This window comes from Geotrypetes seraphini, chromosome 10, assembly GCF_902459505.1.
Source record: "Geotrypetes seraphini chromosome 10, aGeoSer1.1, whole genome shotgun sequence".
In the NCBI taxonomy this organism is placed as follows: domain Eukaryota; kingdom Metazoa; phylum Chordata; class Amphibia; order Gymnophiona; family Dermophiidae; genus Geotrypetes; species Geotrypetes seraphini.
The window spans coordinates 94,443,457-94,471,450 of NC_047093.1; the positions used below are offsets into that span (position 1 = coordinate 94,443,457).

Consider the following 27,994-nt stretch of genomic DNA (forward strand, 5'->3'; position numbering starts at 1 on the left):
CTCAATTTTATCGCCAAAGAGATCATTTCCTAAGCAGGGAATATTGGCTAACCTGTCCTGGACATTAGCATTCAGATCAAAGAAATGGAGCCACGCCTGTCTTCTCAAGGCAATAGAGACAGAAGAGGCTCTGGAAGTAACGCTGAAAGCATCGAAGACTAACTGTACCATATATTTTCTGGTTTCAAAGAAGTCAAGTATAATATGCTGGAAAAAAAAAAAAGTCGAGATTTGATGGAATATATCAAGCATGTTCAACAGGTAGATCATGGAGGGGTCAGAAGTAGATCACCAGCCCCACTTGGCTCCATCTCTCCAGCAGCTCGCCCCGTCGCTAGGAGAGAGCTTGTGCCGGCAGGTCGTCTGCCGAGGGCTTGCTGCCGCCGCTGTTCCTTTGCCCGTCTTTTTCCCCTGCCTGTGGGAATCTTACCTGTGGGTATATTGGGGGCACTTTATGTTTTTGTGCCAATCAAGTTTCAAGTTTATTTATAATTTGGTATACTGACCATCACAGGTATCTGGCCGATTTACAATATTAAAAATTTAAAATCTCTTAAAAAAAATAAAATAGAAATAAAAATAGGGTAGGTTGGGGCCAAGACAAGAACAAAATTTAAAAGAAGCAGAGGGGGAGGGAGATTTTAATTACATTAAGAAAATAAAAATAAAAGAATGGAAAAAGGGTAGGATAAAACAAGAGGGAAAAACTGGGGGTCGCTTCTTAAAAGCGTTTTTGTCTTTTCTCCTTAATCCGGATTCTTAACTGCAATTTTGGTATGCATCTTTGAATAGAAATGTTTTGAGGTTAATTTTAAATTTGTTTAAGGAATTTTTGCAGCGAAGATGCGGTGGCATTGCATTCCAGAGGGAAGGGGCAATTGCAGAAAAGATGGTATTTCTAGTAAAGTATAGGTTAGAGCACTGTTCTTCAACCGCCGGTCCGCGGACTGGGTCCGCAGAAAATTTCTGCTGGTCCGCGCAGGGCTGGCGAGATTGACAAGTTATTTTCATCTGGTCTGTGCTGGGCCGGAGAGATCATGGGGAGCCTTCGACAGTGGCTTTCTCCCCTCTCTGCAGCTCTCCTTTACTTACCAGCGCAGCGATTCACGAAGGCAGCCTTGGGGCTTTTGCTGAGTTTCGGCTGCCTCTGATGATGCAACTTCCTCCTCAGAGGCGGCGCGACCCAACAAGGGACCCGAGGCTGCCTTCCTGAATCGCTGCACTGGGAAGTAAGGAGAATTGCTGTTTCCGGTTGCATTGGAGACTTTTCCAGCAGGCAACGCAATGCAACGCGACTTCAAGGCTCCGGCTGTAATACAGCGCATAGCCTTATAGAAATTGCCAGTTTCACCACAAGAGAAGGTAAGGGAAAGGGAGGGAGGGAGATGCACGGCTGGTCAGTGGGAGGGAGCTGCTGGACCGTGCAAAGGGTGCTGGGGGTGGGGGGATGGAGAGAAGATACTGGGAAATGGGGAAGAGAGAGTGGAGAGAAGACGCTGGGAAATGGGGAACAGAGAGTAGGGAGAAGACGCTGGAAGGGAAGAAGATGGGTGCCAGACAAATTGGGGGGGGGTGAAAGGAGGGGCACAGTAACAGAGCAAATGGAAGACGCAGAGAGACGGCAGACAGTGGATGGAAGGAACTGAATGAGAAGATGAGGGAAGCAGAAACCAGACAACAAAGGTAGGAAAAAAATTTTCTATTGTTTATTTTGCTTTAGGATAAAGTAGTATATTAATTGTGTTTATAAAAATTTATAAAGAAAGCCCTGACAGCTGAACATCTCTTTCTCTAGTTCAGCAGCCAGAACTTTGATTTATAAGGAAGGAATAAGCTAAATATTGCAGTACTGAGGCTTATATGGATACTACGGAGACGGGGCAGTGAAGGGAATGGTGGGGATGGGGCAGTGAAGGGAATGGTGGGGATGGGGCGGTGAAGAGGATGGTGGGACGGGGACGGTGCAGTGACGGGGATAGAATTTTCCCCCGTATCATTCTCTAGTATAGGTCTTTGATTGAGGGAACTGCTAGTAAGTTCTGATCGGAGGATCTAAGGGCCCTAGATGGGGTATGTGAGATAAGATATTTGTCTAAGGCAGGTGAGTGGGAGATCTTAATTTTGAAGACAAGTAGGAGTATTTTATAAGTTGTTCTTTGTGAGACTGGTAGCCATGTGATTCACAGAGGAGCGGGGTGACGTGGTCATATATTTTGGCTTTGAAGATGAGTGTAACCGCGGTATTTTGAATCAGTTGAAGTCAACGGATTTCCTTTTGAGTTATTCCATGTATAGTGCACAGGTGTCAAAGTCGGTCCTCGAGGGCCGCAATCCAATCGGGTTTTTAGGATTTTCCCAATGAATATGCACGAGATCTATTAGCATACAATGAAAGCAATACATGCAAATAGATCTCATGCATATTTATTGGGGAAATCCTGAAAACCTTGAGGACCGACTTTGACACCCCTGGTATAGTGAATTACAGTAGTCTATGTGTGAGATGATCAGTGAATGGATTTGGATAGACACAGGTTCAAGAACAGAGATTATGGAACGAATTAAACAGAGTTTATAGAAGCAGTTTTTAGTGCGTGAGCTAATTTGGTCATGATAGTTGAGATCCTTATCTAGATGAAGGGGCAGTGGAAATCATTTTGCAAACAGATGTAAGGTAGCTAAGTAGGCACAAATTTCTGCAAAGATTTTGTGATTTGCTGAATCAAATAAGAAGTTTTTTGAAGGAGAGGTGAGATGACCAAGCAGAGTTGGAAGATGAGGAGTTATATGATCTGGCATTTCTTGCTGACTTTACAGGTGAACTAAGTGATAGCAAGTGATATGAACCTTGAACTACAAGGTAAAAACAAATGCATTGGCAAGATGAGTACAGTTTCATCCTACAACAGCAAATTTGAGCTAATGATGACTGACCTTGCAAACACTTTTGATCATTTTCCTAATAAGCAGAACCGACCATCTGGGACAATATCCAAATTTTGTTTTTCAGAACAAGTATGTAACAGAAATCTGTTCTGTTATCCAGGAATTCAAAAATAGATTCTGTGACTTCCAAAATATTGGAACAATTGTGGAGTATTTATCATATCTATTCAAAGTAGATGTGGACATTAAAGAAACTGCAGCTGCTATCAGTAAAAATTACTCATTGAACAAGCCATCTCTTAAAAACGAAATATTAACCCTTAAAAATGACATTTTTCTCAAGACCTGCACTGAGTAAGAATCGTTTTGGAAGCTAGTGTCTAGAGACAAATTTCCCAACTTGAGAAGATGCAGTGAAGCTATACACTCCTGTTTCGGTTCAACTTATTTGTGTGAATCTGTATTTTCCCATCTGAAAATGACAGAGTACACAACTTTCCAACATGACAGATGAGCATCTCCAGGATTCCCCGAGACTGGCCCTCACGCAATATTAACCCAACTTCAAAAGGCTGGTGGATGAAATGCAGGCTCAGATGTCTCACTAATGAGCAAGAGCAAAATGCTAAAGATTGTGCAAGATCAGCCTGTATCAATACTCGACCTGAATTTAACAATTACTCAATAAAAGTTAAAGAAAGTTATTAGGACAGTTAAAGAAAGTTATTACTCAATAAAACTTTAAGAAAAAATGTACTTTCCATTTCCCCTCGCAGTTCTTACTGGATCTTCATCTCTGTTTTGTTTTTGCTTAACAGCTGATCACATACAAGTAAATGACAGAAAGTTCATTAAAAATGTGTGTGGGGGGAGGGGGAATCCTCCAACTTTATTGGGTTAAAATTTAATTTGAAACTTAATTTTCATACTGGTTGATCACCAGCAATTTTGGCTGGAAAAAGTAGATCACGAATAGGCGACGAGATGGCAGATGAATTTCAACGTTGAGAAATGTAAAGTATTACATGTGGGAAACAGAAACCCGAGGTACAACTATACGATGGGAGGGATGTTATTAAATGAAAGTACCCAAGAAAGGGACTTGGGAGTAATGGTGGACATGACAATGAAGCCGATGGCACAGTGCGCAGCAGCCGCTAAGAAGGCAAACAGAATGCTAAGCATAATCAAGAAGGGTATTACTACCAGAATGAAAGAAGTTATCCTGCCATTGTATCGGGCGATGATGCGTCTGCATCTGGAGTACTGCGTCCAATATTGGTCGCCGTACCTTAAGAAGGACATGGTGTTACTCGAGAAGGTTCAGAGGAGAGCGGCGCGTCTGATAAAAGGGATGGAAAACCTTTCATACGCTGAGAGATTGGAGAAACTGGGTCTCTCTTCCCTGGAGAAGAGACTTAGAGGGGATATGATAGAGACTTATAAGATCATGAGGGGCATAGAGAGAGTAGAGAGGGACAGATTCTTCAAACTTTCTAAAAATAAAAGAACAAGAGGGCACTCGGAAAAGTTGAAAGGGGACAGATTCAAAACGAATGCTAGGAAGTTCTTCTTTACCCAACAAGTGGTGGACAACTGGAATGCGCTTCCAGAGGGCGTAATAGGGCAGAGTACCGTACTGGGGTTTAAGAAAGAATTGGACAATTTCCTGCTGGAAAAGGGGATATAAGGGTATAAATAGAGGATTACTGCACAGGTCCTGGACCTGTTGTCCGCTCACGCGGCGGCCCTTCTGGGCACGATGGACCTCAGATCTGACCCAGCAGAGGCATTGCTTATGTTCTTACCTGTTTGAAGTTGGACATGCCTGGAATACATTATCTGAAGGCAAGCAACTTTTGCAAAATAAATTTCAAATATAAAGTCATCTAAAAATTATGATTCAGAATTCTACTTGTCAACAGAGTTCTGGCAGATTCTGCGGCCAAATCTATCCAAGGTTTTCCCTTCTCTGCCTGGGGGATTGCTGGCAAGTCCTAGAACTATTAGATTTCTTTAATGCTGATTTAATTAAAAAAGGACTTATGTTGAAGTTGCGGTCTGTTAAACCCTGGACAGGACTGAACTCGGTAGAGTGTGTTGAGTTTTCTGGGAGATACTGGTATTAAGAGACGTTTCCCAGTTTTTGAACATAGTCTCTTTCATCAAGCTGTGAAACAGTAGTTTGAGACAGCTCTTTGGTCATTCTTTGGTAATCTAGGGCATCCATAAGTTCAGCCCTAGGCTTGGCCTCAGAGTCCATCTTTATTGGCAAGGCATTACTCATCTGTCTTATAAATCTGGTGAAAGACAGACTGTCTAGTGGTGACCTCCTTCGAAGAGGACAGGGAGAAGGGTCTGAAGGGATGCCATATGAGTCTTGATCAGATATCCATGATCTGAGGAGTGTCAAGACAGATCAGAGCCATACCTTGGGAATCGAGATAGACGTCAAGATGATGGCTTACGAGAAGGACATCGTGAAGGAGAACATCAAGAACTGTACCATGAAGAACTTAAGAAACATTCTTCGTGCAGAGTGTCAGTGTCGAGACCTGGAGTGTCCATAGCCTGAAGATGAATTTTGTTCCCTGGATGATCATCTAGACATTGATTGATGACGATGCGGGGTCTGAGACCTGATTCTAGGTGGCAGTTGAGAGCTCTGCTCAGACTGGGCTGGTACTGAAGGTGTTGAGACAAGTAACTGCATCATAGATTTCTGCAGCGTCTCAGCCAATTCCTTTTATAAGAATTGTTGAATCTGGTCCTGTAAGGAAAGCGCCGGCACCGGAGTAGGAATTGGTACTGATGGCACAGGCTGAATATGGTGTTGAGGCACTGGTGACCTCAATGTAGAGGCACGCCTTCAAGGAGACACCAGCTGCAGGGATGGAGATCGGGTCTTGGTGCATCATTGCTTCGAATGCATCAATGGTGTAGACACATAAGACAACGGCAAGGCATGCCTGAAGAGAGAAGAATGTTTATGCTTCTTAGCTTTTTTTATGTACTTCTGATAAGAGGTAGTGTTGGTGAGGACATTTGGCGATGAGTAAACGTCACCGGTACCGGAACAGACACCAAAGGCTGAAGTTGAGCACCATGGTCTGAGTCAGCAGACATAGCTGGTGTTCCTAATGTTGAGCTAAAAAGCTTATCGAACTATAATTGGCGAACTCTAAGGGACCATTTTTGTAAAGTAGAGCAGCATGTGCAAAAATATGGTCAGTGTTGGGAACCATGGCACTGAATACCCAAGTTGCATGGATCAATGACAGATATTGTCTGGTTACACCGAGTGCACTACTTAAAACCACTTGGAGCCCTGGACATAGAGGGAATCAACGTCGCCAGCTAGACCGAAGGATTCAGTGGCCTGGGGAGAGCGAGTTAAAGTCAATCTGAAAAAGGCTCAATGCTCCAGGTCCCAAACAAAAGTTTTCATTAAAATTAAACAAAACTCACTGCGATAAAAGAAAATATAAAGAAAATCAAAATGGGGAAAAAATGGATGGGAAGGTAGAAAAATTAAGAAACTTTTGACGTACTTGGAAAGATTTCAAGAACACAGCTTCTTAGCTCCATGGAAAACTAAGAACTGATGGTCCCATGAGCCACCAGAGAGGAAGATACTGACACATGCGTGGTAGGGCGGTCTCAAGACTTGACTTAAAATTTTTAAAGTGATAGTACACTAACACTATCTGTACTGGGCTCTGTGGATGATGTCACTTACCTGTGAGAATATGCTGTCTACTTGTTCTAGGATAAAAAATGTGAAGTCACTAAGGTAAACCCTAGCTTTTAAACAAACAAAAACAAAAATCTTTAAAGATGCTGGAGGGTGCACACTTACCATATGGATATCCCCAAGTGCTGTACTCAGGAGGTAAGATAAGTGAACCAGCTGTGGATAAAGGCACAACAGCTCCTTCAGCATAATATGGGACTGTTGCACCCGTGGAAAGGCATAGTGTGGGGTGATTAGGAGATCCAGAAGAGTCAGGTTCTGTCTGGTTTCCCTGGAAACTTAAGCCTGGAGCATAGCTGAATGGAGAATGCTGCTGCTGGGAGTGACACTTGGTAGGGATTGATATATTGTCCATGGGATGGTAACCACTGGCAGTGTCTTCATCTGCTGGTGGTGCACTAGGTACAAGCATGGATGGGTTTTCTGTAACTGAGCTGGATGGATTAAGATGCTCTCTGTTTACAGCAATGTTCCCAATATAAATAGGCAAGGTGACGACTACATCGGGGTTCTTGATGGAAACCTGGTTGAAACAAATTAAAACTTCTTAAGAATACCAGTTACTACTGCATTATGTGTATAGCCCATACATTATGCTGCTGTTTCTAAGCCTTGTATGATTCGCAAAGGGGTAACCAGCACAAAAGTTCTTTAGTAGACTATTTAGAAGCAAAAGTCCTAAACCCAACTTTGCCATAATTAAAGAAAGATTAAATTGCATGGTCTCACTATAGGATAAAGTAAAACCCAATAGCACTAACACTGCCCTGCGTCAGACCCCGTCCAGAAAGGAATCAGGATATTCCTGAGGAAAACTTTCACCAGGTTCTAAAAGACTGCAATCTGCACCTCCCATTAGAGGAATGTCGCTATTAGAGGTCTATTTTTGGGGGGTGGCGTTTGTTGGCTAAATATTGTGAACAGTTCCTTGCAACTGTATTAGAGCCCCACAGCTGGTAGATTCCTGCTGAGCTAACATCTTTTTCTCTCTCATATTCAGACACACCAAAGCAGTGCAATCCCAAAGCAGATAGAGTAAGACATCCAAGGAGGCCTGATGTGAACACAATGCTTTGTCAAATAATTTCCCAAGGACAGGAAAAAAGCAAAGGACAGTGGTGTGATGCATTCACACTTACCTGGATATAATAGTCAATGTTAATGAGACTGCAGCCTTGCAGAAGGGACTGAGGCAGTGCTGGAACCAGGATCTGCTCCTTCCACTCTGCATGCTTCCATGCCTTGACCGCAGATCCCTCTACCTCTGCGATGGTTCGCAGATCATATATGGATCTCTTAGATTTATATGCCACTTTCTGTAAGGGAGAAAAATAACTCAAGGGTAAAGAACACATGATGGAATTCAGTACTCCATTCACACACCAAAATTTTGCCTCCCTTGAAAAGGTTTTAGAAGGCCTGCTCCCTTTTCTGCTCTAAAACAAATAAAGTTCTATAATGTCACTGTCTAACAAGCTATGGAGCGCAGCAACGGGAGGTATAATGCATGTAAAAACCTTAAATTTTGTGAAAAGACCTCAGTGTGGATTGAAAAGTCAGGTAAACGTATAAAATGTTCAACCCGTGTACGGGCAACAGCCCAGCATACCACACCATCATAGAGTCTTCATGTGTGCAATATAAATTCAGTGAAAATAAAGTGCAATGACGCTTAATAATTAACACGAAAGTGTACACTCAGTGCTGCGCTAGCAGTTTGAAATACAAAAAATCTGCACAGCCATAACAGGTAAATCAAAATAAACTTATCTCAATGGGAGATCCGATGTGAGCCTGGACTCCCAAAGACTCTTCAAAGCCTGGATGCATAAAGATGACAAGCTGCAAATGAATCAGAAGTTGCTCAAAATGTAGATGGTTCAACTGAACTTCAGTTTTGGATAAAAATCCTTCTTCAGGAACCTCCAGTTATTAAGAGCTAAGACAAAAGCAGCAGCAAAAAGGCTACGAAACACCCAGCACAGCAAAGGCAGTTGAGAGACAAAACTGAGTGCATGCCTTTTGAACAAGAAACCGGAAGGATGTCACTAATGAAGCACAGGCAGAAAATTAAATAATGGTATTCCATTCAATGTTTTCATTAAGAACTGCAGGAAATATGGAGTTGTGTTCAAAAATCCAATATTGTTCACGATATTGGATGTAATGTTTTTTGTAACCTGTAAAATTGGGAGGTAAAGAATCAATGATTAGCCATCTGAGCTGCTCAAACGTGTGAATTGCAAGCAGTGAGGAATCATGGGAGCTGTAGTTGTGGCCGTATGTAATCTACTCTTGTGTTCTACTAGATGCATTTTAATACGTCTAAACGTGCGGCCCATGTAAATGAGATGACAAGGACAAATGTTTATGTAAACAGCCCAAGAAGTGGTGCAAGAGGTTTGTTGCTTAAGGATGCATTTCTTGTTTGATTGAGGGTTCTTACATGTGGCACAAGATAGAGGTATTGCACATACTGCAAGAGACGCAAGGATAATGACCCTGCAGGAAACCTTCTTGAGACTGAACAATGGCCCTTTTGTGATTCAACAAGTTACCCAAATTTTTAGTTCTTTTGTAGGCAATGCAAGGGCCCTTGTTAAATGATTCAAGAACAGAAAATATATGCCACTTTCGCCGATCTGTCAGAATGCGTTAAAACACAAACTTGTTTTTCCAAAGGGACTTTGGGTTGAGTTTGAAGAAGTAAGGCAGAATCAGCAAATAGAGACCGATGATACGCTTGACATATAGTCCAAGATGGATAGTTCCGTGCTTTAAACCTCGCTTTCAATATCTTGGCTTCTTTTTTTATTCCTGGTCCATGGAACAAATTCTGAGGATCTGCAAAAAAACCTAACTTTTAGACGTGTAGGATGACTACTGTCATATCTGAGATAAGTATTTTTTCAGTAGATGTCCGATAAACTGAAGAGATCAAACAATTATCCTGTTTGCCAACTTTAGTGTCAAAGAAGGTGATAGAATGAGCACTATGTTCCATGGTAAATTTGAGATTCACGTCTAAACTATTGATCCAGATCTTAAATTGGATTAGAGTATCAGGAGTGCCGGTCCAGATTTAAAAAAAATATCATCAATATATCTGGACCAGGCCTGAATGTATTGAAACCGGTCAGATCTATATAGATAGGTTTCTTCAAAAGAGGTGACATAGAGGTTGGCCACACTAGGAGCCATGGCAATGCCCATGGCTACTCCATGTAAATGAAGGTAAGACTTCTTCATATTGGAAAAAAAAAATTTTTGTCGACACTAGCTGAGCAAGAGACATCAAAAAGTCCACTGGTATCCTATGGGACTCACACGCTTGATCTAATGCAGTGTGAGTCACCCTAAGTGCCATCTGTTGAGGGATGTTACTGTAAAGAGCTTCCAAGTCCATAGTCACTAAGATGTCAGAAGATTGAAGATCTTGGAAGTTCCTAATGAGTCTCAAAAATGAGTGGTAGGTCTTACATATGATTGTGCAGTTGACACTATAGGTTTCAAAAAGAAATCAAACTTGGAGAGTGATTCCAATACAGTGCCTCCGAGAGAAACTATCAGACGTCCAGGGGGATCCACTGCAGACTTGTGGATTTTGGACACTGTATAAAAACTTAGCAGCCTTTCAGGTTCTTGAGTTATGAATCTGGCTTCAATCAATATCAAGGGAGGATACACTGAGTGTTTTCTTTTGGGGAGAGGGACTCGCCAAGGTTGTGCTTTGTCACCCATTCTTTTTGCACTAGTTATGGAGCCTTTTGCAGAACTGGTGCGACAAACTTCAAATATTTCAGGTATAAGTTGTTGTGGGTTAGAAACAAAAATATTATTTGTAGATGACATTCTTTCACAATACGAGATCCCCTCATCTCGCTGAAAGCTGTAGTAGAAGCTCTTACAGTTTTTGGACAGATATCAGGATTTCAGATAAATGTCAGAAATTCTGGATCTTATCTTGTCAGATTTAGATCACAGATGGATTTTTAGTAATTATTCCTTTAAATGGGCGCAACAATCATTACAATATTTGGGGATCAATTTAACAAAACATGTAGAATTCCTATATGCTGCTAACTATCCCCCTCTTTTGAAAGCAATTTGGCAGGATATTGAAAGATTTAAACATCTCTTGGCTGGGAAGAGTACAAACAATAAAGATGGTGGTGCTCCCAAGGTTGCTATATCTCTTTTCAACTTTACCGATCCCTTTACCTAAAAAATTCTTCTTACAGTTAGAGCGGAAGATATTCGCTTTTATTTGGCACCTTAAGACCCCAAGAGTTTCTCGAGCTATGATGTATCAACCTAGAAAACTTGGAGGAATGGCAGTACCACAATTTCAATATTATTATCAAGCAGCTCAATTACAATATTTAGTTAATTGGAAATGGGATAGTGGAAAATCTTGGGTATGTATGGAACAGGAGATATTGGGAGCGCTCCCATTGTGGAAGATACCCTGGCTCCAACTTTCACAACTTTCTGTAATAGCTAAGAAGTCTAACCCTGTAATACGACACATTCTTGAATTGTGGATTCAGATACGTAGGCAATGTTAGGGAGATAAATATTTTATGGGGGGCAGCTATTATATATATGCCCAATTTTACTCCAGGAGAAGTTGATGTGACCTTTCATCTTTGGGGGAAGAAAGGTCTTAAAATATTAGGCCAATTGCTGGAAGATGGGAAAATTGTCCCCTTTGAATTACTGAGAGAAGAATATGGCCTTGAATCAAGTGATTTATTATACTACAGACAAATTGAAAATTTTATTAGAAAAGTGGCTTTAAAAGAATTAGTTGTTCAATAGTCGGACTTGGGGGAAGACTATGATAAGAGAGTGGGAGAAGTATGACTAGATTATATAACGCACAATTGGAGCATCTTCATCCCCCTTCGAAATATAGACGTCGCTGGGAAAAGATCATAGATAAAACTTATTCTGATAAGGAATGATTTAAAATATTGCACTGTCGTTTATATGGCAATATAATTAGTAATATGATAGAGAATGGATATAAAATGCTTTTTTGTTGGTACTATACACCAGCACGATTGCAAGCCATGTATGGGAATTGATTAGATAAATGTTGGAGAGGATGTACAGAAATAGGCACTTTCGAACATATTTGGTGGTATTGTACTAAAGCACAGATTTATTGGGATAAAGTAATTTCCTTCATTGAGGAAGTACTAGGTGTTTCGATTCCTAAAACTATGGAGTGCTGTCTGTTGAATAAGGGGACAGATGTCCTGCCTTTGAAATATCAGAAATGGATACATTTGATAATGATAGCAGCTCAACTTGTCCTGGCATCTGCCTGGAAACAATTAGATCTACCAGGGCTACAAGTATTATTGGCTAAAGAAAAGAGATGTCTAAATTAACTGCTCTTTGGAGAAATCAGCTACAGAATTATAACACCATCTGGAGTGCATATGAAATTTGGATTAAATCCCAAAATGATAGTCCCAATTGATCTTTAATCTTTCGCATACATTTTATGAATCTCCTGCACACATCCTTTCACCGGGGTTGGGGGGGGAGGTCGGAAGGTGGGATGGGAGGGATGAGATATATTAGATATCATTAGACAATTTAAAATTTTTATTACTTGCTATTGAATGAGATATATAATGAATCAATGTATTGTTTTGTATATAACTGTATAAGCCAGCTGTTTTTTATTGCATTATTTTTCATAATAAATAAAAAAAAGATAAAAAGAATATGGCTTCACTCTTGGTAATGACAGATCTTTCTTGCGCCTGGGAGACAAGGCTGGCGATGATGAAAACCAGGGCAGGAGAAGGATCACTAGGCAATTTCATACCAGTCTGTACGTGACAGAAGTTGATTAGCCTGCCTGCGGCATTGGGTGCTGTTCTGTACAATAACTGCACCCCCCTTATCCACAGTTCTCACAACCAGCTCAGGATTATCTTGAAAAGATTTCAAAGCTGCGGACTGGGACTGAGACAAGTTCATATAACTTTTTTGTTGCTTGCCCTTAAACATACTATCAATGTCCTGAGTGACCAGATCCCAGAAAACTTTTATATTAGAATCCAAGGGATTGGGCGGAACCCATCTTGAGGGGGACCCTATAAATAGAGACATCACCGCTGCTCTGATGTTGATCAAAAAATAATCTAACTTGGAGATTCCTAATAATTTTAGGAAGATCCTGCATCACTGAAAATTGATCACATTTGTAAGTAGGAACAAAATATAACCCCCTCTGTTTAATAGTTCCATTTGATTCTGAGTTAATACTTGGCCAGAGATGTTGATCACTAATGATTCCTCACTGTCTGAGATCGAGTTACAGGTTGGTATAACTGTATTGTTTGGCACAGCTGAGTTGTTACAGGTGCCTGAACCTGAACCTGTTGTTGATATGGCCGTCTTCCTCCGCGTCGTCGTGATCCATCTCGAGCTCCTCTGCCTAAAAAAAGCCGGGGAGCAAATAAGGATGCCTCTCAGTACCGAGCAGCAGTGCAAAATCACGCTCATGCTCATGTTGCTCAGTGGTCAAAGAAACTCCAGCAGCCGGTTAACAGCAGGGCAGGAACTTGGAAAGTTCGCTCCTGCCTGCTGCACCTCCACCGCGGATCGCCAGATAAGGTACCTATGAGGCTAAGGCAGGGAGGGAGGGTGCAGAGTCTGACGGGGAAAGGAAGGGAGGGGGCTGGTGCAATGCTTGACAGGGAGGGGGGAAGGAAGGGGGCTAGTGCAATGCCTGACAGGGGGGGGAAGGAAGGTGGCTGGTGCAATGCTTGACAGTAGGGGGGAAGGAAGGGGGCTGGTGCAATGCCTGATGGGGGGAAAGGAAGGGGGCTGGTGCAATGCCTGATGGGGGGAAAGGAAGGGGGCTGGTGCAATGCCTGACGGGGGGGGGGGAAGGAAGGAAGGAAGGAAGAGGGCTGGTGCAATGCCTGACAGAGGGGGAAGGAAGGAAGAGGGCTGGTGCAATGCCTGACAGGGGGGAAGGAAGGAAGAGGGCTGGTGCAATGCCTGACAGGGGGGAAGGAAGAGGGCTGGTGCAATGCCTGACAGGGGGGAAGGAAGGAAAGGGGCTGGTGCAATGCCTGACAGGGGGGAAGGAAGGAAAGGGGCTGGTGCAATGCCTGACAGGGGGGAAGGAAGGAAAGGGGCTGGTGCAATGCCTGACGGGGGGGGGGGGGAAGGAAAGAAGAGGACTGGTGCAAAGCCTGACAGGGGGAAGGAAGGGGGCTGGTGCAATGCCTGTCAGGGGGGGGAAGGAAGAGGGCTGGTGCAATGCCTGACAGGGGGGGGGGGGAAGGAAGAGGGCTGGTGCAATGCCTGACAGGGGGGGGAAGGAAGAGGGCTGGTGCAATGCCTGACAGGGGGGGAAGGAAGGAATGAAGAGGGCTGGTGCAATGCCTGACAGGGGGGAAGGAAGGAAGGAAGGAAGGAAGGAAGAGGACTGGTGCAGTGCCTGACAGGGGGGGGGGAAGGAAGGAAGGAAGGAAGGAAGGAAGAGGGCTGGTGCAATGCCTGACGGGGGGGGGGGGGAGAAGGAAGGAAGGAAAGGGGCTGGTGCAATGCCTGATGGGGGGGAAGTAAGGAAGTAAGGGAGCTGGTGCAATGCCTGACGGGGGGAAGGAAGGAATGAAGAGGGCTGGTGCAATGCCTGACAGGGGGGGAAGGAAGGAATGAAGAGGGCTGGTGCAATGCCTGACAGGGGGGGAAGGAAGGAAGGAAGAGGGATGGTGCAATGCCTGATAGGGGGGAATGAAGAGGGCTGGTGCAATGCCTGACAGGGGGGGAAGGAAGGAAGAGGGCTGGTGCAGTGCCTGACAGGGGGGGAAGGAAGGAAGGAAGGAAGGAAGGAAGGAAAGGGGCTGGTGCAATGCCTGACGGGGGTGGGGGGAAGGAAGGAAGTAAAGGGTCTGGTGCAATGCCTGACAGGGGGGGAAGGAAGGGAGCTGGTGCAATGCCTGACAGGGGGGAAGGAAGGAAGGGAGCTGGTGCAATGCCTGACGGGGAAAAGGAAGGAAGGGGGCTGGTGCAATGCCTGACAGGGAGGGGGAAGGAATGAGGCTGGTGCAATGCCTGACAGGGGGGGGAAGGCAGGAAAGGGGCTGGTGCAATGCCTGACAGGTGGGGGGAAGGAAGGGGACTGGTGCAATGCCTGACCGGGGGGGGGGGGGGGCAGGAAGGGTGCTGGGTGCAGAGCCTGACGGGGGAGGGGAGGAAGGAAGGATGCTGGGTGCAGAGCCTGACAGGTGAGGAAGGAAGGGTGCTGGGCGCAGAGCCTGACAGGTGAGGAAGGAAGGGTGCTGGGCGCAGAGCCTAACAGGGGAGGAAGGAAGGGTGCTGGGCGCAGAGCCTGACAGGGGAGGAAGGAATGGTGCTGGGCGCAGAGCTTGACGGGGCAGGATACTTTAATATTAAACCGCCTGACTTATATTCATGTCAACCATTTTTCCTTCTTTTTTTGGGGAAAAGGGGGGCCTCGACTTATATTCGAGTATATACGGTATACCTCCTGTGGCTGTGCTCCACAGCTTGTTAGACAGTGACATTATAGAACTTTTTTTGTTTCAGTTCATGCTGGTGTTCTATACAGATTTGGGTTTTGTTAACTGATAGTTCCACCTTTTTCTGCTCTGGCATCTTATGGCAAACACAAACCATCTTAAGTTTAACTAGGACAAAAATGATGCCTCTTAATGGGAATTTTGTGAGTTATAAAAGCATTAGATATTCTAGTAATGTGATAGGACAAGGTAAACATGTAGGACAAGCTAATTTTTTTGCACTCATCCAATATCACACTATTTTAGACAAGGTAAGTGCAAACTCTGGAGTTCAGGTTCTAGCTCTACTAGAGAAGGGGCCTAAATAGAGCAACAGAATAAGAACTGAAGCAGCCAACGTTCAAATCTCAATGCTAAATCTAGTGGCATTTCTGGCTTGCAGGCTCTTAGGAGCAAAGCGCCCCTTCCACCAGGCAGCAGGTTGTGCATGGAATGGTCACAGGACCACAGTCCACTAATGCACAGCCACTGTCTCCTCGCCCTTGAATATGAAGTTGACATCAGAGGGAGCAGGGGCCAGTGCAGCCGATGGTTACGCACCTGCAGACTAGAGCCCTATGACCACTTCAGCACCCTCCAACTAGAGTGGACCACTCTCACTGCCCCACCCATGGAATGCTAGAGGCCCAACCTTATGACCTTGGGCAAGTCACTTAACTACCCATTTCCTTACTATCTACTGTACGTAACTCCCCCTGAATTACTGAGAATGCTGAACCATAACCAAAAGAATGAACAAAATCCAAACTGAGCCCCACCAATGGCCACTGAATATCAGTTATTTCCTACCTGAATAAGGCTTGCTACAACAGCAGCTGTATCCTTCCCAGACTTGTTCATTATATCTGTGTGCAGGTTTATCACCTGACCCACAATATAGCCTTTGAGGTCAGAGGTCACACTCAGTGTTAAGTTGCCCGTCTTCACAAGCTTGTAACTGAACTTCTTTGTGGTAGACACAACATTTGGTTGCTAGGAGAAAAATATTCATCAAGAAATGTTGATATTTCCCAAAGAAATGCTATTTAGCTTCATGATTGAAGAGATCGAGTTTAATCCAGCAATGCCTATAACCTAAGAAATATTTTTGAGCAATATAATGTGGAGGCTGACTGAATTTCAGTTTTGGATTTGGCACTGAAACCGACCCAAAATCCAGGTTTGGGCTTTTGCTGAAAATACCACTGCATTTTCAGTAGACACCAACCCCCTACCCTGCATCTCACCAGTAGTGCTACCCGATTCGAATCGGTTCACTGATTCACTTTGGGTGAATCGATTCAAATTGATTTAAAATAACAAAAAATCGGCTTCCCGATTTGGCCGACCCTCTCCCCCTAAAGCAGAAGTGGCAGAGCTGCTCTTGTTGGCCGGCCGCTGCCGCACCTGCTTTAGAGGGCGAGGGGAGAGGGTCAGTCGCGAAGTGCTGCTGTCAAGTTCCTCCCCCCTTGGTGTCTGGCTTCCCCGCACCTGATTACATTTGAAGAGTAGCCTGCACAGAAGATCGCATCGTTAGCGATGTCTGCAAACAGCTTCGGAGCTGTTTCCTCTGCCGCGGTCCCGCCCCTCCTCTCACGTCAGAGGAGGGGTGGGACCGTAGCAGAGGAAACAGCTCCAAAGCTGTTTGCAGACATTGCTAATGCCGCAATCTTCTGTGCAGGCTTCTCTTCAAAGGTAAATGGGTGTGGGAAGGCCAGGGGGGCAAGCCGGACACCAGTGGGAGGGCGGGGGAAGACAAGCCTTCAAGGGCGGGGGAAGACAAGCCTTCAAGGGCAGGGGAAGACAAGCCTTCAAGGGCGGGGGAAGACAAGCCTTCAAGGGCGGGGGAAGACAAGCCTTCAAGGGCGGGGGGAGACAAGCCTTCAAGGGCGGGGGGAGACAAGCCTTCAAGGGCGGGGGGAGACAAGCCTTCAAGGGCGGGGGGAGACAAGCCTTCAAGGGCGGGGGGAGACAAGCCTTCAAGGGCGGGGGGAGACAAGCCTTCAAGGGCGGGGGGAGACAAGCCTTCAAGGGCGGGGGGGAGACAAGCCTTCAAGGGCGGGGGGAGACAAGCCTTCAAGGGCGGGGGGAGACAAGCCTTCAAGGGCGGGGGGAGACAAGCCTTCAAGGGGGGGGAGACAAGCCTTCAAGGGGGGGAGACAAGCCTTCAAGGGGGGGGAGACAAGCCTTCAAGGGGGGGAAGACAAGCCTTCAAGGGGGGGGAAGACAAGCCTTCAAGGGGGGGGGGAGACAAGCAGTGTTCCCTCTAAGGATTGATGAGGTGTGTGCAAAAAAAAATATGCATGAGCGACAAATTACATACTCCACAAATTTATGAGCAGGCGCAAAGGACGCATTTTTAAACAAATGTAGTTTATCCTTGTACTACTAACTAGAAGACAACAACAGGAAGTCGGGTCACACACAACCGACAGAAACAGAAGATTCACATACAGCCCAGACTTCAGAAGGGAAATGATCGCCCACGGTACCCAGAAGATGGGCTTTCCAGTCTTCTGCATTGACTGCAATATGTATGACTACCTCCCCTCGGGGACTAGGGCATACGTTTGCAGTCGGTGCAGAGAACTGGATAGCCTGAAACAACAAGTTCGTTTGCTGGAGGGAACAGTGAGAGAACTGGAAGAACTCCTCACCTGTAAAGAAGAAGAACCCAGCAAGCAGGAGACATCTAGTGCCAGCGAAGAGATCGAGGAACTTGAGAAATTCATCGAGGAAGCCCACCAGCAACATGTGGAAGTCCCAGGGTTGGACAGCTGTACCCGAACTACCCAGGAAGAAGGCCATGGTGATATGGGCGGAGATACCACTACAATTGATGAAGAGTCTGCAGCTGAGGTTGGGGATGTGCCAAAGAAGAAAGAAGACAGGACCTACACCATGGACGTGGACTTGCGACCCCCAAGAAACCCTCGAATAGAGAAGATAGGGATCATTGTTGGAGATTCCATTATACGCAATGTAGACAGCCACATTGCAGGAGGAAGAGAAGACAGACTGGTCACCTGCCTGCCCGGAGCAAGAGTGAAGGATGTGGCTGGCAGGATCATCAGGATCATAGACAGCGCAGAAGGGAAGGACACTGCGGTACTTATCCACGTGGGAACCAACGACGTGAGCGGACGGAAGTACGATAGGGAGGATATGAAGAACCAGCTCCGCTCACTTGGAAGAAAACTGAAGGTCAGGGAGGTGACAGTGGCATTTTCTGAGATCCTCCCGGTACCGAGAGCAGATGCGAAGAGGCAAGATGAGCTGCGAGAAATCAACGCCTGGATGAGACGATGGTGCGAGGAAGAAGGGTTTGACTTCATGCGCAACTGGACGACGTTCTGGGGAAGGAGCAGGTACTATAGGAAGGACGGATTACACCTCACCAAAGAAGGGGCGAGAATATTGGCTGGAAACATGAAGAAGATCATTGAGAAGACTTTAAACTGAAGAACAGGGGAGAGCGGACAGTCGACAACCAGTTGATGGCCCGGACAGCAGGAAATAAGGACATCCGCTCAGATGAAGAGGAAGAACTCGACGCAAATGAGGGAGACAACAATGGAGCGCAAATAGATGCAGTAAAAGATACAATAAGGCCTGTGAAGCCCAGAAAATCTAAGAAGGCAACACAAAGGGAGCTTAAATGTATGTACACGAATGCCAGAAGCCTGAGAAATAAAATGGGGGAGTTGGAAACACTAGCTAGATGCGAAGAAATAGATATCATTGGCATAACAGAAACATGGTGGGACGAGGAAAATGAATGGGATACAGTACTACAGGGATACAAGCTTTACAGAAGAGACAGAACAGGGCAGAAAGGGGGAGGCATTGCCCTATATGTCCAGGAAGGAGTAGAATCTACTGGAGAAGGGAAGGCGGAGGAGAAAACGAAACTGGAGTCCCTCTGGGTAAAGATCCCCAGACAAAACGGAGCAGACATAAAAATAGGTCTCTACTATCGACCTCCAGGTCAGACGGAGGAAACAGACTCGGATATGATAGATGAAATAAGACATGAATGTAGGACGGGCAATGTAACTATCATGGGAGACTTCAATTTCCCAGGAATAGACTGGAACCTAGTAACCTCAAGCTGCGGCAAAGAAATAAAGTTCCTGGAAATGATGGGAGACTGCTTCCTAGAACAAATGGTAGGAGAACCGACAAGAGGAAACGCCACCTTGGACTTAGTCCTAGATGGCATAACTGGGCAAACCAAAGATGTAGAAGTCACGGTCCCGCTAGGAACGAGCGACCACAGTATGATCTATTTTAAACTCGACATCGGGAAGGGGAAGCGAACTAAGACCCTAACCAAGACCTTCAACTTTAAAAAAGGAAGATACGATAGCATGAGAGCCATGGTAAGAAAACGGATCAAGAAAAGGATATCCAAAATCGAAACGGTAGAACAAGCATGGTCCCTACTAAAAAAAACTATCACCGAAGCACAGAATCTATACATCCCGCAGATAGCCAAAGGAAGGAAAACTAAAGCCAAAAGAGAACCAGCTTGGCTAACCAAAGAGGTGAAGGATGCAGTTAGGGAAAAGAAAGACTCGTTCAAAAAATGGAAGCGTGAGAAAACAACTGAGGCTTGGAACAGTCATAAAGACGACCAGAAGAAGTGCCACAAGGCTGTGAGAGAAGCTAAAAGGGCCTATGAGGAAAAGATAGCCCAAGAGGCCAAAAACTTCAAACCATTTTTTAGATATGTTAAAGGGAAAAAACCTGCAAAGGAGACAGTGGGCCCTCTTGACGACCAAGGAAGAAAAGGATACATCAAAGAGGACAAACAGATTGCAGACAGATTAAATTCCTTCTTTGCTTCTGTCTTTACCAAGGAAGACACCACATCGATACCCAAAACAGTGAAAGTATTCAAGGGGGAAATAGAGGAGAGCCTCACCACAGTGAAGGTGGATCTGGACCAGGTATACTATCAGATTGACAAACTAAAAAGTGACAAATCCCCTGGCCCAGACGGAATTCACCCGAGAGTATTAAAAGAACTAAAGGTGGAAATCGGAGAACTACTGCAAACCCTCGCTAACTTGTCAGTTATAACCGGACAGATACCAGAAGACTGGAAGATAGCGAACGTAATACCAATCTTCAAAAAAGGATCAAGGGGAGAACCGGGAAACTATAGACCAGTGAGTCTCACATCGGTCCCTGGGAAAATGGTTGAGGCTTTGATTAAAGACAGCATTGTACAGCACCTGGATAACCATGACCTGCTGAGAGGTAGTCAGCATGGCTTCAGGAAAGGGAAGTCATGCTTGACAAACTTACTTCAGTTTTTCGAGGGAGTGAACAAACAAGTCGATAGCGGAGAACCGGTTGACATAATATACTTGGACTTCCAGAAAGCGTTCGACAAAGTACCTCATGCGAGACTTCTCAAGAAACTACAAAGTCATGGAATAGAAGGGGATATACTGAGATGGATAGGAAAATGGCTAGAAAACAGAAGACAAAGAGTGGGCATAAATGGGAAGTACTCAGACTGGAAGAAAGTAACTAGCGGTGTGCCTCAGGGCTCAGTTCTTGGGCCTATCTTATTCAATATCTTCGTAAATGACCTGGAAGAAGAAACGACCAGTGCTATCATCAAGTTTGCAGATGACACAAAACTATGCCGAGCAATCAGGTCACAAAAAGACAGCGAAGAACTCCAGAGAGATTTGAAGCAACTTGAGAGATGGGCAGAAAATTGGCAGATGAGTTTTAATGTAGAAAAATGCGAAGTGATGCACCTGGGCAGTAAAAACAAGGAGCATGGGTACAAACTGTTAGGTATAACATTGGGGAAGAGCGATCAAGAAAAAGACCTGGGAGTACTGATAGATAGAACCCTGAAGCCATCGGCTCAATGTGCAGCGGTGGCAAAGAAAGCTAACAGGATGTTAGGCATGATAAAGAAAGGAATCACGAGTAGATCAAGGGAGGTCATAATGCCGCTTTATAGAGCAATGGTCAGACCACACCTGGAATACTGTGTCCAACACTGGTCTCCATACCTGAAGAAGGATATAACACTACTGGAGAGGGTGCAGAGGAGAGCGACGAAGCTAGTAAAAGGTATGGAGAACTTGAGCTACAAAGATCGCCTCAGAAAACTGGGACTATTCACCCTTGAGAAGAGAAGACTGAGAGGGGATCTGATAGAGACTTTTAAATTGCTAAAAGGAATTGACATAATGGAGCAAGCTCACTCACCAACAGGGGGAAAGGATGGTGAGCAAGAAACAGCGTTATTCACATTGGCAAATGTAACCCAGTCTCGGACCAGAGGTCATGGCCTGAAGCTGAGAGGGGACACGGCCAAGACAAACGTCAGAAAGTTCTGCTTCACACAGCGAGTGGTGAACGCCTGGAACTCTCTCCCGAAAGAGCTGGTGGAGGAAACCACCGTTCTAGGATTTAAGGGAAAATTGGACGCACATCTTCTTGCAGAAGACATTGAGGGATACGAGTGACATTGTATTCGCCAGGGTGTGCCTGGCTGGGCCTCCGCGTGTGCGGAACGCCGGACTAGATGGACCCCGGGTCTGATCCGGTGCAGGCATTTCTTATGTTATGTTCCTTGTACTCCTTATGTAATTTTAATCATCTATGGATATGTTTGTATGTTTATTGTTCAAATGGTTTTATTTATTTCCCAAAATTTATTTTTGCTATACACATTGAAAATATTTGATATTGCGTTTAAATCAAAATCTCAATAAACTTGAAACTTGAAACGAGTGCCCATGAGATTGTGGGAGGGTTAAATACTCAAAACTTAGAAGAATAACAATTTACTTAAAGTTTTTGCTTCGCCAGCTTTCTGGTATCTTTACATAATGCAGTGGTGTACCTAGCATATGTAACACCCGGGGCCCATCATTTTTTGGCACCCCCCCTCCCCCCATCTGTACGAAAAACGTGATTTTTAGTAACAAGCCACACGTCACACATGAGTACCTAGGAAAAGGCAGCATCTTACATATTGCAGTGAACAGTACATCAATACACCCATTGTAAAACTAAACAAGCCAGACCAGCACAGATCAATCCTACACCGTCAATCCTAACAGAAAACCATGTCTTTCGAACACACAGAACACAGAAAACACCTTCGCCTAGTAAGGAATATGTAATCACAAACTAACCCCTCCCTCTTTTACAAAACTGTAGTGTGGATTTTAGCTACGGAGGTAACAGCTCTGATGCTCATAAAATTCTGAGCATCAGAGCTGCTACCACCAAGGCTGGTGCTAAAAACGCTTCACAGTTTTGTAAAAGGGGGGATAAAATAAAAATACATAGACAAAGGTTAAATTGAACCAGCAAGAAGCTGGACTCTGCATACAATGCTTCACAGAAACAGTGACACATGTCTCCTAAAGCAATAAATAAATAGAAATTTTTTTCTACCTTTGTCTTCTGTGGTTTCTCCTTTCCTCATCTTCTTGTAACTCTCTTCCTTCCATCCACTGTCTGCCGTCTCTCTTCCCCTATATGGCATCTTCTCTCCTTCTATGCCCCTTCCAGAAACTGTATGCCTCCCCCTTCCATCTCTCCTTTCACCCCATTGGTCTGGCATCTCTCTCCTCGCCTTCCCTCTCCCACACCTCTCCTCATAGTCTGGTATCTCCCCTTCCCTGATTCTCTGGCATCTCTCTCCTTTCCTTTTCTTCCATCTTTCGCTCCCCCTCCATGCTCTCACATCTCCCCCTTCCTTTTCCCTTAGACTGGCATACCTTCCTCCTACGCTCCAAGCCCTGGCATCTCCTTTAATTCCCTCCCTCATCTTCCTTCTCCCTCCAGCTGGGTACCGCAACACTCTTCCCTGCAGCTCTGCACTTCCCCACAATTGCCATGCTTCGGTTCCTCTTCTTCCTTCCTTCCTCCCCCCCCCCCCCCCCGCGGGACCCTGCGGCACCATCAACTCTTACTCCCTCTAATGTCGGCCCTGCAGCTCCAGACTTCCTCGCACCTTCTCCCCTCCCCCTTTGGATCGCTATTATTTTAAATGTTATAGCCGCGGAGCTGTATCCATCAGTGGAGATGTCTAACCTCGGCCTGCCCCGGAACTCTTACTGCAGCAGCCGCCCGTCTAGGCAGGAACAGGAAGTCACTGTTGCAGTAAGAGTTCCGGGGCAGGCCGAGGTTAGACATCTCCACTGATGGATACAGCTCCGCGGCTATAACATTTAAAATAATAGCGATCCAAAGGGGGAGGGGAGAAGGTGCGAGGAAGTCTGGAGCTGCAGGGCCGACATTAGAGGGAGTAAGAGTTGATGGTGCCGCAGGGTCCCGCGGGGGGGGGGGGGGGGGGGAGGAAGGAAGGAAGAAGAGGAACCGAAGCATGGCAATTGTGGGGAAGTGCAATCCCCCCAATGCGTCCCCTTACCTTACCTCCCCTTACCTTTGCGACGCGTGTGTGCGCTGTGAAGAGAAACTTGTGCGCTGCGATGTAATATTTTGTGCGCCAGCGCAGGCCAGCGCAGCTTAGCGGGAACACTGAATCAAGGGGGGGGAAGACAAGCCTTCAAGGGGGGGGAAGACAAGCCTTCAAGGGGGGGGGAGACAAGCCTTCAAGGGGGGGGAGACAAGCCTTCAAGGGGGGGGGAGACAAGCCTTCAAGGGGGGGGGAGACAAGCCTTCAAGGGGGGGGAGACAAGCCTTCAAGGGGGGGGAGACAAGCCTTCAAGGTGGGGGGAGACAAGCCTTCAAGGTGGGGGGAGACAAGCCTTCAAGGTGGGGGGAGACAAGCCTTCAAGGGGGGGGAGACAAGCCTTCAAGGGGGGGGGGGAGACAAGCCTTCAAGGGGGGGGAGACAAGCCTTCAAGGGGGGGGAGACAAGCCTTCAAGGGGGGGGAGACAAGCCTTCAAGGGGGGGGGAGACAAGCCTTCAAGGGGGGGGAAGACAAGCCTTCAAGGGGGGGGAAGACAAGCCTTCAAGGGGGGGGAAGACAAGCCTTCAAGGGGGGGAAGACAAGCCTTCAAGGGTGGGATGCAGGCCTTCAGAGGTGGGATGCAGGCCTTCAGAGGTGGGATGCAGGCCTTCAGAGGTGGGATGCAGGTCTTCGGGGAGGACAGACCTTCAAGGGAGGGGGCCCTGGTGTAGAAGGAGGGAGGGAAGGGGGATTCAAAGAGACGTGCATATGCTGGATTTTTGGGGGAAGAAATAATAGGTCTAAAAATAGGAGAAGAAGAGAGATGATGGACAATGGGATTTAGGGAGGGAAAGAACAGAAAGGGAGAGAAGTTAGACACAAGGGATGGTGTGGAGGGGGATAGAGATACTGGATAGGAGGGTAGTTGAGAAAAGAAAGGGAGAAATGGTGGACCCTGGGGTGGTGGGGAAGGAGGGAGAGATGCTGGATGAAAAGGTAGTTAAGAAAAGGTGGATCTGTGGAGGGAGATGTAAAAAAGGAAAGATGCCAGAGGACAGAGATGGCAGGTGGATGGTTAGCACAGAGAAAGAAGAAAGAAGGAGACCCTGGCAAGCAAGTTATCAGAAGACAACCAGAGCCTGGGACCAACAAGATTTGAATAATGACCAGACAACAAAAGGTAGGAAAAATAATTTTATTTTCTGTTTTGCGATTACAATATGTCAGATTTGAAATGTGTATCCTGCCAGAGCTGGTGTTAGACCGTAAACGTGAGCTAGGATTTAACAGAGAGAGGAAAAGTGTTTTTTGTTTGTTGATTTTGTTTACACCACAGCGCCAGTGTGGTTAGGAGAAGGCAAAGAGGGTGAAGAGGCTGTAAAATAAACCCACCAGGATGTTTAAAAAAAAAAAACCACCCAAAAAAAAAAAAAACCACCCAATTGGGAAGGAAAATCGAATCGAATCGAAAAACCAATTCAATAGGCTGAATCGAATCGAAATTATTTTTTCCTGAATCGGGCAGCACTACTCACCAGTGATCACAAGCTATTGCTATGCTACTCCCCCATGCCTCCAGCAAAGACCTGGCCCCCTCATGCTGCTCAACCACCTTGTAGGCCCTTCCCTGGGGGCAGGAATGGAGCCCATTTGTTCCTGCCTGCTGCCAACTGCTGAATCAAGATGGCTGACAGGACTGCCACAGGAAGTCCAGGCAAGTATTGTAACTCTGCAGTGGCAGCAGGCAGAAACAAATGGGCTCCGTTCCTGCCCCCAAAGAAGCCACTAGACCATCGGAGTTTGTTAAGGTAGGCATGGGGCAGACCTAAAGGTTGATCAGGCAGCCAGGAGGACTGTGGTGGGTGGGGGTGGGGAAATGCTGCAATGCAGTGATGCAACAAACAAAAAAAAAAAACAAGTGGGGATAGAACACATCAGCCTTGAGATAAACAATATTTATTTATATAAGCTCAAAATAAAATACATATAAAAATACATGGATAAAAAGTCCTATTATGCAAATATATTAATGTCCTTATAATGTAACTAGTCTTTAAGCCCGTTACATTAACAGGTGCTAGAATAAATGTTTCTGTCTTTCTTTTTGTCTCTCTCTCTCTCCTTGGCTGCTTTCTGTCTGTCTTGTTTTTCTTTCTGTCTCTCTCTCCTTGGCCACTGTTTGTTGGTCTTTTTTTCTTTGTCTCTCTCTCTTTGGCCGCTGTCTGTCTGTCTGTCTGTCATTCTTTCTGTCTGTGTCTCTCCCTGGCCTCCCCTGTCTGTCTTTCTCTCTCTGGACCCCTGTCTATCTGCCTTTCTTTCTCTCTCTCCTTGGCTGCTGTCTGTCTGGGGTTTTTTTCTCTCTCTCCTTGGCCGCTGTCTGTCTGGGGTTTTTTTCTCTCTCTCCTTGGCCGCTGTCTGTCTGTCTTTCTGGCCCCGTCTGTCTTTCTGTCTGTCTTCCTGGCCCCCTGCCTGCCTATATTTCTCTTTTGCGTCATGCCTGCCTGTCTCTCCGTGGCCCCCTTCTGTCTTCCCCCCCAGAGCAAAGCATGATTGCTGTCTGCCCCCCAGCACACCCCTCCCCCCAAAGCATCCCCCCTTTCTCTCTCCCCCTCCACTTCCCTGAGCAATAGCAGAATTTTTACCAGCATGGGACACCTCGCAGCACCCACACGACACCCTCCTGCCATTGCTCTAGGTGCCAGCTATCAGGAGACAAACCGCCACCATCACTCAAATCGCTGTACGCGCTGCAAGCTGGTGCACACGCCACAAATAGAATACAGCCACGGAGGCACACATCACGGCGGCAGGGATCACAGCATTGTAAGTGCGCATGCGCGCTTAGGCTTTCATTATAGAGGATAGTCCAGTAGATTATCTGACATTAGGAGGCCGAAACACGGATCATATCAGGTCATCTACTGGATTATTACACTATAAGGACATTAATATATTTGCATAATAGGATTTTTTTATCCATGTATTTTTATATGTATTTTATTTTGAGCTTAAATAAGTATTGTTTAGCTCAAGGTTGAAGTGTTCTATCCCACTCCCCCACTTGTTTTCTTTCGTTTGTTGGACTTTACGTGGGGCTTTTGTTCCCTTTCTTTTGATTTACAGCAGTGCAGTGGTGTGTATTTTCTGCTGGGAAGGGGGCAGGAAAGTTCTTTCAGCTTTGGTTTCAGCAAAAACTAATCAAAAAATTTTGCCCATGGATTCAGTTTCATTCAGCCTTTTTAGAGAAGAGTTAACAAGATCTTGAGACATCAGGAGAGGTTTTGTCAGTACATCAGCTAGAACTGTTATACAGCAGGAGAAAGTTACTTCCAGATGTGGTCACTTAATGATTTACTATTAGCACCAGACAAATTAAATCTTGCCTTGATGAACCAAGAATGAGAAAGTAGCTGGCCAGCCTTTAGCACCTAGGAAAGGAATTAGTATGAGAAAAGTTAGCATTGTAATTTCAGATGTTTCTCCTGTTCTGAGGATAAATAGTTCATAGACGAAAGCGCGCGGGATAAAGCCGCAAAGACAAATGCATACAGGAAGTCAGCGCACCGGATTAAAAGGTAACTTTAAAGCGCTCCGAAGGGTGTGTGTGTGTGGGGAACCTCCCCGATTTTACTTAGAAGTGTTGGTGCTGCCATTGGAGGGTTAGAGAGGAAAGTGTAACTTTTCCCAGTGTTTTAATGAAGAAAATCACAGTTTTGTCTAAGTGGGGGGGTTCCCCCCCCCCCAACAGCAGCGGCAACACTTAGTTCCCCCCTCCCACACACACACCCTCGTTGCGCTTTAAAGTTACCTTTTAATCCGGCGCGCTGACATCCTATGCACATTTGTCTTAGCATCTTTATCCGTGCGCCATTGTCCGGTGCGCTTTAGTCCCGTCACTGGATAAATAGATCCGAGACTTAATTCCACAGATACTGCCTCAAATGTGCATTTTCCTTGCACCAATTATCAAACACAGGACTGAAAGTACCATGTGTAACTACAGCAGTGGCTCACCTCTATGCCAGGGATTTCATTCAGGTTGAGGGCAGCCAGAATGTAGAAGACTTTCGAACATTTGTAATCCTTAGAAAATCTTGGAGTATCAATAACTGCTCGCACCTGGTGGATCACTTTACCAAAAGGGCCTTCAAATGAAGAGGGGGCTGAGGCTAGAAGGAACGGAGATTTGAGTTAAAGCAGACAGGAATCTTCAACCAGTAAACAAGCAACAGAAGCAATGTCTAGAGGTTGTAAACTGCTTAAGATCCTCATTTTAGGCTACACTGGAAGATTAGGTTTATACCTTTGATGATCTTCTTTCTTTCTGTTAGTCCCTGTAGGATTCCATATGCTAGGTGTTCAATCCCAACTCGCAATCCAGGACTTGTAGA

The 27,994-nt window shown here is 45.6% G+C and overlaps 1 protein-coding gene across 2 annotated transcripts in view; it reads right to left on the bottom strand.

Annotated features, from left to right (window-relative positions):
• ARRDC1 (arrestin domain containing 1) overlaps window positions 1-27,994 on the bottom strand; it is a 140,197-nt gene that overhangs the window by 5,762 nt on the left and 106,441 nt on the right. For both annotated transcript variants that reach the window (XM_033960476.1, XM_033960475.1), the window contains 4 exons: window positions 27,618-27,772; window positions 16,009-16,191; window positions 7,780-7,956; window positions 6,746-7,163 (listed from right to left, as the gene is read on the bottom strand). In XM_033960476.1, coding sequence (XP_033816367.1) covers window positions 6,746-7,163; window positions 7,780-7,956; window positions 16,009-16,191; window positions 27,618-27,772 — 933 coding nt within the window. The remainder of the gene's footprint in view (window positions 1-6,745; window positions 7,164-7,779; window positions 7,957-16,008; window positions 16,192-27,617; window positions 27,773-27,994) is intronic.